General features: G+C 39.5%; 2 protein-coding genes across 7 annotated transcripts in view; both read left to right on the forward strand.

The window, feature by feature from the left end:
* The window catches only part of LOC137985463 (uncharacterized), a 3000-nt gene extending 559 nt beyond the window's left edge, over positions 1-2441 (forward strand). Inside the window, exons 1-2 of the mRNA XM_068833085.1 lie at positions 1-355; positions 812-2441. The exon at positions 1-355 is cut by the window's left edge and continues 559 nt beyond it. Coding sequence (XP_068689186.1) covers positions 1-355; positions 812-2441 — 1985 coding nt within the window. The remainder of the gene's footprint in view (positions 356-811) is intronic.
* The window catches only part of LOC137985095 (tetratricopeptide repeat protein 28-like), a 157514-nt gene that overhangs the window by 142884 nt on the left and 2130 nt on the right, over positions 1-12500 (forward strand). For 5 of the 6 annotated variants that reach the window (XM_068832567.1, XM_068832566.1, XM_068832564.1 and 2 more), the window contains one exon: positions 9956-12500. This exon is cut by the window's right edge and continues 710 nt beyond it. In XM_068832567.1, the coding sequence (XP_068688668.1) occupies positions 9991-12500 (2510 nt within the window). In that variant the 5' untranslated portion in view covers positions 9956-9990. Of the gene's footprint in view, positions 1-6416; positions 6477-9955 lie in introns of all 6 variants that reach the window. The other variant, XM_068832565.1, reaches the window with a different exon arrangement.

Consider the following 12500-nt stretch of genomic DNA (forward strand, 5'->3'; position numbering starts at 1 on the left):
ATTTAAATCCCATTAATCTAACATCTTCTGAACTCACCGATGCAGAGCGCTCTCTTTTGACTAAAGGACCAGCGTTCTGTCCTACGCCAAAGGATGTCAACTGGCAGAAGGTAATCGATGATTTGGATAAATTTGAAAGGAGAATCCGCCTCGCCTTTTTCCATCATGGCAGAAATCCGGATGAAAACCCAAGGAAAGTTGATGATCGTTTGCCAGCTATTCCTTCAGCTACCAATTGGATGCCTCCTAAGTGTAGTTCTCCAGAAGTCGAAGTCTTCATCAATAATGTGAGAAAGGATATCCTGGAACCCCAAAATCTGAGAACTGTCAAGGACAACTTAACTAAAGACGAAAGGTTAGCACTACGTAATCTTAAAGTGCCTATCACCTCAACACACTTTTTCAATATATTTTTTCTCCGAAATCATCCCAAATACATGGTGTTGTTTTTAGAACATTTAGATTGAAATTTCACTCTTTCATTGGCTTTGAAAAATGGGAAAAGTGGTCATACGGTGATTAATAACCGAGCAATGAAAGGGAATGGGTCCGATACCGGGTTGATGTCACAAATTAATTTGCATCGCTGTTTTCAAAGAACTGCCTCAATGCAAATTAATTTGTGACGTCAACCCGGTATCGAACCCATTCTCCTTCATTGCTCGGTTATGGATCAAAGTATGATCACTTTTCTTGTTTTTGAAAGCCAATAAAAGAATGAAATTTCAATCAAAAGGTTCTATAAACAACACCATGTATTTGGGATGATTTCGGAGAATAAATAAAGCGGAAAAGTGTGTTGAGGTGATAGGCACTTTAAGTCTAGTGATAAAGTAATTAGAATTCAAGACAAGGGCTCTAGATTTGTAATCCTTAATCAAGAAGAATATCAAGATAAAATGTTAGGGCAACTTAACAACAACTTGCATTATAATAAGGTGAGTAGCGATCCAACACCGGAGCATTTTGAAAAGGTCAAAAATTGGGGACGCAAATGGCTCGGTGAAGGTCAGATAAGTCAAGAGATTGCCACATGGGTTACCAATTTGGAACCTAAACCGGGGGTAGCTTTTGGTAATGTGAAAACACATAAAGAGGGCAATCCACTCCGCTTAATTACATCCTGCTGTGGAACGTCAATCGAAAGACTTTCTGCCTTCACCGAGTTTTATCTCAAGCCTTTAGCACAGAACCTTCCATCATTCGTTAAAGACACAAGTGATCTAATTAACAAAATTCAGGCTGTAAATGCTGAGAAAGGTCCCCTACCCCCTCGTAGTTTGCTTGTATCTTGGGATGTTGTGGCTATGTTTCCCAACATTGATAATAACCTAGGAATCTCAGCTGTTAGAAAGGCGCTTGATTCTAGGAAAGATAAATTTCCATCTACGGATTGTATAGTCGAAGCCGTTGAGATTTGTCTTCAAATCAATAATTGTCAATTTGCAGATCAAAATTTTATTCAGAAACATGGCACTGCCATGGGCCCTAAAAATGCCTGTAGTTACGCCGATTTGGCAATGGGATTAATTGACGAGAAGGCTAAACTTGGAGGTGCAAGCAAGCCTATGCTTTGGTGGAGGTATAGAGATGATGTGTTTGATCTTTGGACTCTTGGTTTGCCGAAATTGCTAGAACTTACGGAGTATATTAATTCACTCTATCCCACCATCAAGTTTGAACTGGTATATTCGGAGAGTAGCCTCAACGTTCTAGATCTTACTTTGCACCTCCAAGATGGGTTTATAATCACTGATATTTATGCTAAGCCAACCGATAGTCATCTTTATCTACCTTTTTCGAGTTCGCACCCATCACATTGTATGCGTGCAATTCCCTATGGGGTGGCTCTTCGAATTAAACGCAATTGTTCTACAGACCAATTTTTGAACAAGAGATGTGAAGAATATAAAGGATATCTGTGCTCACAAAATTACAGCAAGGAATTAGTGGACAGACAATTTGAAAAAGCATCAAGCAATGAGAGGTCCGAACTCTTAACAAAAAGAGTCAAGCCAAAGAAAAAGGTTTTTCCTCTAGTACTTGACTACAACCCAATTCTTCCAGACATCCAGCAGGTGATTAAAAAACATTCCCACTTACTTAGATTGTCTCCTGAGCTTTTAGAGATTTTTCCATCAAAGTCGATTTTTCCAGCTTACCGCAGAACAAAAAACCTAAAAGAACTCTTAGCTCCATCTAAATTTTGGAACATTGAAGCCAGAAATGAAACCTTGGAAGATGATCGAGGTTGTTGCAAATGTAACAAAAGATGTGACCTTTGTAAACATTTTTTGATTCAAGATACTAAGTTTAAGAGTTTTGCTACGGGCCGCATATTTAGGATTAATCAGAAATTAAGCTGTACTTCCAAAAATGTCATTTATTTGGCTGCTTGTAACAAATGCAAAAAGCAGTACGTGGGCTCCACCTCAACATAATTCAAGGTTCGTTTTCGTAACCATAAATCATCAATGCTTAAGAACAGAAGAACATGTGAGCTGGCGGTCCATTATAATTCTTTTGAGCATCAAATTTGTCAAATTAGTTTTATTATTATCGAACAAATTGTAAACCACAAAAATGCAACCCATCTTGAACAACTGCTCCTCACCAGAGAAGCATATTGGACCTCACAACTCTTTTCATTATATCCACACGGTCTTAACAAAAGGCGTGAATTCAAATCCAAAAATCGTATCTGCTACAACAGTTGACTTTGTCTCTATTGTAGTGTAAATTCTTTTCAGCCCAAATTTGTAATCATCGTAATTTTTGCTGTCTGTAGGACTTCGTTAGCTCCCATCTAGCTTTGAATGTTTCCAGTTTGTAACCTTGCCCTTTTGTTTTGTTAGCCTTCACTTAGTCGTTGTTGTCTTCAAAAACTCTATTGGGGGATTCTGTTATGTTTGTGTTTGGTTTTTCATTCAGGGGCTTTCGATTGGGAATCTATTACATTGTTTAGGGGCCCTCTCTGAGGACCTTGTTATGACATTGACCCGCACATTCATTCAGAGGCCCTCAATGGGGAGTTTGTTACGTAATAACACGATTTATCTAATTAGTCTGTTTGTTCCTTTTTATCAATTGTTTTTTGTTTTGCCTAGCTTGTAATTAAGACCTTTTCTTTTGTTACGTAACCTGAATTTCCATTTTCTGTGTACTATATAAAAGCCCGTAACTCTGCCACTCCCAACCATTGTATATAGCTTTTTTAATTTTTAACTTTTAAACTATCCTGAAGAAGGCCGAAGGCCGAAACGTCGATTAAACGCTAAAACTGTCAAGAGTTTGTCTCTTCGTCGTTTTATTATACCTATCTACAGATTTACGGAGAGACACGTATCCTCTGGATCCTCTTACTGGGAGTTCATCATTGGGTAAACTGCTTTTATTCTCACTATATATATATATATATATTATCGAAGTTATGGCTTCTGGTGTTGTAAAGAAAATGCTCGGTGAGTTCACAGCTACTGACTCCTTTTTTAATGTGGTTCCTGTGATATATATATATATATGTATATAAGTAGACAGGAAATCGACTTGTCTGCATAGAGTGCTCGATATCGTTAGATAGAGCAGAAATAAATGATTTGGTTGAAAAGTTAAAACAAGACTAGATGTTGCATCTCGACAACGCTGTTTCGTGAGTTGAACGAAACAGCGTTGTCGAGATGCAACATCTAGTCTTGTTTTAACTTTTCAACCAAATCATTTATATATGTATATATATATATATATATAGAGAGAGAGAGAGAGAGAGAGAGAGAGAGAGAGAGAGAGAGAGAGAGAGAGAGAGAGTTTAGAAGTGACCAAGGACGGACAACCCTCTGAATGACATTTTCATTGGATCATATATTGCATCAGAACTACTCTGGGACCTTACTCGTGAAACCTAAACATATACATACTAAGAAAACTAACCAAAGACCAAACATTTATGATACAGTGCCTGGCTGTAATTACTCGGGCCCGTAGGGGCTCGAGTTATAAAATACGTTTGATTTCAGTTTTTTTTTTCCTGTGCAGCAAAATGCACAATAGAAAAACGTGGCGGTGTTTGATTGGGCAATGCACAATAGAAAGCACGTTGCGGTGTTTTGATTGGGTAATGCACAATAGAAGCCACGTGGCGCTGTTTAGATTGGTTATTTAAAGCAAACCACGTTATCCAAGATCATGAAGAGCACTGTGATATGTTGTTTGCGATTACTGAAGATCGAAGTTGCGTTGGCTTAATCGATTTCTTCTTGGGGCGCTCAAAACACATACAAAGAAAGGCATAGGCTTTTCGCGTTAGACCCAAACTAAAAGATGTCAAGCGTCAGCTTCGAAACAAGTCGTTCAGCGAACTGAATGAAACAAGAATGTACTCGAATGTATAAACTGAAATGGATGCAACTACTGAAAGTGATACAAGTCAAAATACAAACTCTTTAATGAGCAGCGAGTACCTTATTGAGGACTACTTTGAAGATGACAGCGACAAAGAAAGTAACTCCACAAACAAATGGACGCCATATTGGAATCTTCTGAAGACACAGTAAAAACATTGGCACAGCGAACAAATGGCCTCACGCTTGTACCATTTTCACCGCGAACAAACAGCCTCCCCCTCAGTGTACCATTGACTAGAGAGATAAGTTTTTTGTTTATTGCGTTTTTTTTGTTTTTTTATTGTTAAACAGTTTGTTTTCTTGTAGTGGTGTAGCTTATATCCTTTGTTCAACTATAGCGATCGTGTTCACTGCCATCTTGTGTATATAGTTCTGGTTTAGTTTTACAAGATTTGATGTCATCAGTGGAGACTGTGATCAGCTCTTTAGAAAATAATTGTGATGTAGTTTGAAAGGCTGTACAGTTATTTGATTTTCAATGGTAATAAAGACTTGATTCCAAAGGAGAAATACAGGTCTCGATAAGCACAAGTGTGCTTACTTTAGTTGTGATTTGCGTGTGCATTGACATAGACGTGCCCGAGAACCGAGCAGAGACGTCTCCTTTATAACAGTAGAAAAAGGAGGACACTTTCTGGAACGTATTTGGTTAACAATGTACCGAGGTCATCCACATTTCATCGTCTTACTAGCCAAGGAGATCACTTGCTCGTAAACACAACTATAGGAGCTACCTCAGGTATGCGTTTAAATGTAAGCACGTGGTATGTAACACTTTTCCAGATACGTACTTTTCCCTATACGGACCTCCCAGCTGGCAAATAACATATTTATTTTGACAATTGGGTGCATATTTCTGTGAGTATTTCAATTACAACAAATGGTATATTTTAAATATTTGATTCTCGTGCTATGGATTCATTTGGCATGGCCATCCTCAAGGAACTTGTGTACTTCTGCAAGTATTTTCAAGTGTTGAGATATAGTGCACATCTTCACGTGTGGCGCACGCAACAAAGTGTTTTTTACGTACACCACTGCACGAAAGTTTGGTCATCTTGGAAGGATGTTTTCACATCTCACCTTCATTTCTCTTTCATTCTTCTCTGCAAACAATGTTTCGATGAGTCATTTCGTTTCATCTTAAACCATTCAATTTGCGTTTCCTTTCTCAAACACTGAGCAAGAATATCCATCGATCAGTAAAAAACAATATGCTTAGCCACTTTGGAATAAATTCACTATTTTTACCTCGTTTCCATGGTCCAGTGGTCATTTCCACCACCTGTAATGAAGATAATCTGGGACCGGGTATCATTACATACACAGTCGAACATCATGAGAATCGCAATTTAAGGCCGATGTAAGAAGGACAGACTTCTCTCTTTTCTTTTCTTTAGCGCTAAATTGACGATACACCGCTGTACTTTTGCAGGCCCGAGTATAGGCTACTTGTAGCCTCTTGTTGTTTTTAACCTATGTTTTGTTGAGAGTTTTCCCAGATGAGGGTAAATGAGCCAAAGTTGCATGACTTGTCACGCGTGACTGTTGCATGACACGTAACGGCACAAAACAAAACCTTTGTCGGAGGGCGCTCGGTTGGCTTTTGTTTGCCTAGCCTTCGGCAAGGACTTTTACCGCTGACAGATCCCGAGAGACCTCTGGGCACCCTCCTATAACCAGTTGGGCCCAGAGCTGGGGTTACCCGAGGGGTACTTTCGATTGGTTCGATTTCTCCCTTTACCCTGTAACTCAACATCCGCACAAGTCGTCAATCAGTGTTCAGAGAGTGGCCAACTCTCACCCACCCAGACTTCACCAGAATCATGAGCTACCGTGGGTAAGGTACAATTTTCTTATCTATTAAGGTGAGAAGTCGGTTGATTAAGCTTGTGGGAAGGCAATTTTGTCCAACTGTGCTGGCTTGTGCTGATAAGCATGCGCATAAGCGTTCGCCTATATCTGCCTGCATTACTTTTGCACAGCTGACACTCTCCAAACATCTGATTTTAACAGTTTATTCGCCATTTTATGCTCTTCAAAGCTATTGCAAGTCTTTGGTTATTCAAGTTAAAGGTTTGTTAGATTATTTCTGTAATTTTTGCTATACTTAATGGCCATTTTTGTTGATTTGCTGGAAGTAATTTTCATATTTTTGGTAAACGGCGTCGCTCGTATTGTCCATCGATCAAAAATTTACAAATTTACCTTGGTTGGCGAATATGGTGCAGTACAGTCAGTTGCACTATTTTCGGAAATTTGTTTGCACGTAGATACAAAACTGGAAACGGAAAATTCTTATATGTTCAAGAACATACCTTTTAGCTTGACCTATGACGAAAAAAAGTGAAATCTATCACGCATTTTGCGAGAACAGGCCGCTTTTGACAATGATAACAACAACTCGATGCGTGATAAAAACTGCATTTGATAAGAAACAAATTTAACTTACCTCAACGAAAACTTGAATCTTCCCACCTAAATGGAACGTAGCTCGTCACGAAAAGAAAGAACAAACGCAAGCAGACTAATTTATAAGTCTTTGGAACGCGTCGTTCGGATTTGTTTCGTTTTTAAAACAACAAAATACACGTTGAATCGTGAAGTGTAAGTGTCCGGGAAATAGGGCAACATACTGTAAATTTTAATACCTGACAGGTTTACAGTTTAGTGATCTGATTTTTAGTTTCCAACAATAATTTGTTAAAAGTAAAGTGACACGAAATAAGTGATTTGCATGAAAATGCAGCCAGCTTTGCGACTTTTTAACCAGTCTGCAGTAGATGCCTTTTTGTTTTCGGCCTGATTACGCAGAATTGTGTGGAAATTTTTTCATCCTGTGTCTCCAAAGTAAAATGCAAGGGTTAATTTTAGCTTGGGTTATAATTAATATGCGGTTGGAATTTTTCCAAGTAATAATCTTGGGTTGAAATTGAAATTGTTAATTTCAGTGTGTTCAGTTAATACTTGTGTGTTCGTTTATTTACTGTACCATTTGTTTGTTTAGTATAACCCAGGAGTTGAAATTGTCTTTATTATTTACAATGTATATTCATCCCAAACAAAGGGGCTTATTCAACCCTGACAATGAAAATATTCCACGTAATAAGGCTCAAGCTTCCATCTTTAGGAACCAATCCGGTTAGATTAAGATAAAGTGTAGAGTGGCTCTGGGACTAAAGTCAGTAGAAATAGGGTACCTTTGCCTCCAGAGGAATGTCATGATAAAACAGTAGTAGCCGAAGCCATAACAAACAGTGTCATTTTGCTAATAATAATGATCGAAATGTTTTGTCTGCAGATACAGAAATTTAAGATCTTGATTTGAATTTTGGATCAGTTTGAGCTAACCCCCCTCAAAATACCTAAGCTCGATGCTTGTGATTGATAAAACACTAATCAATTTCCTATTCAATCGACCTGGTTGCTTAATGGCATCTTATGAGAATGTTAAGCTAGTCTATTGGTTTGCTGCTCCTATGTTTGTAGTTTTGAGAACAATAGAGTTCAATCCGGGACAACCAAAAATTTGGTTAGAATGGGATTTGAACCCGCGGGTCAACCGAATGCAAACCCAGCACCCTTACCACTGGATCACGGCACCTCCAAAATCAATCATGAATAAAATTATGACGATTACTATTTTGGATAATAAGCAAATAAGCAAGCCTTCATTATGATTATGGATATCTTATGAAACCTCTCACTTTTTTATGCGTATTCCTGAAATTGTACTTAAATCATTTAATTATTTAAATTAACCCTTTGATACCCAAACCAGCCATATGTAGTATTTTACTCTGTCTTAAATGACAGACGATTTTCTCGTCAATAGGGAAACCCCAGGAGTCAATGGGTTAATTACTCACTGAGAAACTATGTCCCATTAAAGATGAAATGAATGCTATTAAACACATTTACTGGTATTCGCTGTTTGAAATATTTTGGTTGGCAGACTGTTATACACTAGTGATAGTAGACAGCAGCATAAAGTGTGACCTCTTAGACTGATATCATAACTACTGCATACGGTGCTTTACGATGCTAAATTAGGGATGTTGAATTCCATTCTACCAGTATTTACTACGATCATGGACTGTTGCCACGGATTTTCCTGCAAATTTGCAGATGCAGATTAGTGAATGGTTTGAACCATAACCATAACCATACCATGTCTAAGTGGCTACCCACATGTATGCATTGTGTGCCTGTTTTTTTAAACAATGCCGAGAAATACGAGGAAACATCGGGAAAGCTTGAAAACAAACATAGAGGCTTGAGTACCAAACATCTACATCGTTGGTAGTGAAAGAAAAAGAAATAAGGCATAATTCGGACGGCCGGATTATGTCTCTAGAGTAAAAACAGCCGATTTTCCCCTGCTAACGAGCAGCCTTTCCTATTGGAAACGTGTTAGCAATTCAATTAGCTCATTTTAAAGTCCCTGGATCAAAAAACATGGATTTACCAGGTTAGACAAAAAAAACTATGACGGAAAACCAGTGATTGAATTTCTAGGTCCAATAATGGATAGAATTAGACCTGAAACAAAAAAATGATGCCAATTTCAGAAAATTGAATATTACACTCATAACGACGTCTCCTCCTGTCTTTTTGGTATCAACTACATACCTGCAATGGGATGTCATCATTTTCCTATAGGCTGTTTTTTCCTTAATTTCTAGTTTTTAATGTTCCTCAATTATTATTGTATAAAATGCACTTAGTCTGTTAAATACCCAAGTATTTCATCACATCACGGCCTATATTCCTCTTTATTCTGTAATGACGGTCTCCGTAAGCCGAAATCATTCCTTGGAAACCCCTGGTGAAGAAAGTTATTTCCTTTTGAAATACTGGCTTAAGATATTTATTCCTTTCCTGTTCAATTAATCTTGCTGTGCTGGTTTAGCATCCTGTGTTCAGGGCATTGAAAGTGCCACTATGACGAAAATTTTTAGTTTTCTTTTCGAAATTTTTCAACGTCAATTAAGTCAATATGTTCAAAATAATGCAAGGCATTTAAATTTGGAACGATAGAAGCGAGATAAGTCAGGAAATAGCCAGCCAAAGACCGCTAAAAATCTGTCCGCCATTACTTGGACGGCATTGGAGAAGCCTGCGATTATTTTTTAAGAGGTCTTCGCTTCGTGGGCGTTTGACAAAGCGAACAAGTTGATCAAGGAGGGATGTATATAATATCAGCAAAAAGCAACTCGGCGATCTCTCACATCTCATAGACGGCATGGTAAATTAGCCGCATTTATTTTGAGCGTTGTCCATATGACATCAGACTCCAGGCGATCCAGCTAGACCCAACCCTTTTCCTTGCTCACGGTCATTCGTTGTTCGAGTAATGGCGGACAGCGAAGACCGAAAAACTATGTTACAATAATCATACTTTTCGTGGGAATTTTGAGATAAAAATTGGCACGATACCTATTTAGCACGTCTGTTTTCAAAATCTAAAGAAGGAAGGACATGCAAAATTTTCATCATAGTGGCACTTGAACTTATTTGTGTTTTCGTTCATTTGCATTCTTGGTGTACCCCAGATTGCTGAGAAAACCTTCCTGGTTGATTATAAAGAATGGTGGATAGAAAGTTGCACGATTTGGAGAGGCACATGCAAGACCTTAGCATTGCAAGAAAGGAGGGAGACAGACAAAGCGAGGGTTTGGCTTGTCTCAAACTCGGTAGATACTATCAGGGCGCAGCTGACTTTAATCAGGCCATAACAAATTACACACGAGCATTAGCCATTTTTAAGGAAATAGGTTTCAAGGCCAGAGAAGGAAGCGCCTATGGCAATCTCGGCATCGCTTATCAAAAGCTTGGTGATTTTAAACAAGCCATAGTCTACCACAATCAACGTCTTAGTATTGCCAAAGAGGTAGGGGACCAGGCAGGAGAAGGAAGAGCCTATGGCAATCTCGGCAATGCTTATCAAAAGCTTGGTGATTTTAGGGAAGCCATAGTCTACCACAATCAATGTCTTAGTATTGCCAAAGAGGTAGGGGACCAGGCAGGAGAAGGAAGAGCCTATGGCAATCTCGGCAATGCTTATCAAAAGCTTGGTGATATTAAGCAAGCCATAGTTTACCACAATCAACGTCTTAGTATTGCCAAAGAGGTAGGGGACCGGGCAGGAGAAGGAAGAGCCTATGGCAATCTTGGCATCGCTTATCAAAGTCTTGGTGATGTTAAGCAAGCCATAGTCTACCACAATCAAGAACTTAGTATTGCCAAAGAGGTAGGGGACCGGGCAGGAGAAGGAAGTGCCTATGGCCATCTCGGCAATGCTTATCAAAAGCTTGGTGATTTTAAGCAAGCCATAGTTTACCACAATCAACATCTTAGTATTGCCAAAGAGGTAGGGGAACGGGCAGGACAAGGAAGTGCCTATGGCAATCTCGGCATCGCTTATGAAAGTCTTGGTGATTTTAAGCAAGGCATTGTCTACCACAATCAACATCTTAGTATTGCCAAAGAGGTAGGGGCCCGGGCAGGAGAAGGAAGAGCCTATGGCAATCTCGGCAATGCTTATCAAAGTCTTGGTGATTTTAAGCAAGCCATAGTCTACCACAATCAACATCTTAGTATTGCCAAAGAGGTAGGAGACCGGGCAGGAGAAGGAAGCGCCTATGGCAATCTCGGCAATGCTTATCAAAAGCTTGGTGATTTTAAGCAAGCCATTGTCTACCACAATCAACGTCTTTGTATTGCCAAAGAGGTAGGAGACCGGGCAGGAGAAGGAAGAGCCTATGGCAATGTCGGCATCGCTTATCAAAAGCTTGGTGATTTTAAGCAAGCCATAGTCTACCACAATCAACGTCTTAGTATTGCCAAAGAGGTAGGTGACCGGGCAGGAGAAGGAAGCGCCTATGGTAATCTTGGCAATGCTTATCAAAGGCTTGGTGATTTTAAGGAAGGCATAGTCTACCACAATCAACATCTTAGTATTGCCAAAGAGGTAGGGGACCTGGCAGGAGAAGGAAGCGCCTATGGCAATCTCGGCAATGCTTATCAAAGTCTTGGTGATTTTAAGGAAGCGATAGTCTACCACAATGAACATCTTAGTATTGCCAAAGAGGTAGGGGACCGGGCAGGAGAAGGAAAAGCCTATGGCAATCTCGGCAATGCTTATCAAAACCTTGGTGATTTTAAGCAAGCCATAGTCTACCACAATCGACGTCTTAGTATTGCCAAAGAGGTAGGTGACCGGGCAGGAGAAGGAAAAGCCTATGGCAATCTCGGCAATGCTTATCAAAAGCTTGGTGATTTTAAGCAAGCCATAGTCTACCACAATAAACATCTTAGTATTGCGAAAGAGGTAGGGGACCCAATAGGTCAGGCAAACGCGTGTTATTGTATAGGTGTTGTTCATGAATTTTTGAACTCCTTGATCAAAGCTCTCAACTACTATCGTCTAAGCATTCATTATTTTGAAGAAACAAGGCGCCTTCTTCAGTCAGAGGATACATGGAAAATTAGCTTTCGCGACACAAATGGGTTTGCGTACACTGCTCTGTGGACAGCACTCTTGAAGAATGGAGAGGTTGATGAGGCTTTGTATGCTGCTGAGCAAGGGAGAGCACAGGCTTTGGCAGATATTTTGAAGATGAAATACGGCATTGATGAGAAACCTACATGTACGATGAAGGTAACTATGTCTTTGGTTATAAACGATCTACCTTCACAAACTGTTTTCACAGCACTTAAAGGGAAAATGATCAGCTTCTGGTTGCTAAGAGAAGATATTGGGATAATTTTTAGACAAAGGAAAATCGAAAAAGGAAGTGCCTGCTCTTTGATGAAAAGTACTTTTAAAGAGATTAATGCAGGGACGGTTGTACGATGTGAGAATCGTTCACTTAATAGACAGCGCAGCAACTTCTCGAGCAGTGGGGAAGCTGTTGAACAAACCGTTCAGTCCTTGAGCTTCCCTGTGCACTCTTTGCAGCCGTTGTATGATGTCTTAGTAAGTCCTATTGCAGACTTGCTCGAGGGTGATGACTTAGTCTTTGTTCCTGATGGGCACTTTTGCCTGGCTCCTTTTCCTGCATTGAGTGACTCTGTCAGGATCCGTGCAATTCCCTC

Source organism: Montipora foliosa, chromosome 14 (genome assembly GCF_036669935.1).
Source record: "Montipora foliosa isolate CH-2021 chromosome 14, ASM3666993v2, whole genome shotgun sequence".
In the NCBI taxonomy this organism is placed as follows: domain Eukaryota; kingdom Metazoa; phylum Cnidaria; class Anthozoa; order Scleractinia; family Acroporidae; genus Montipora; species Montipora foliosa.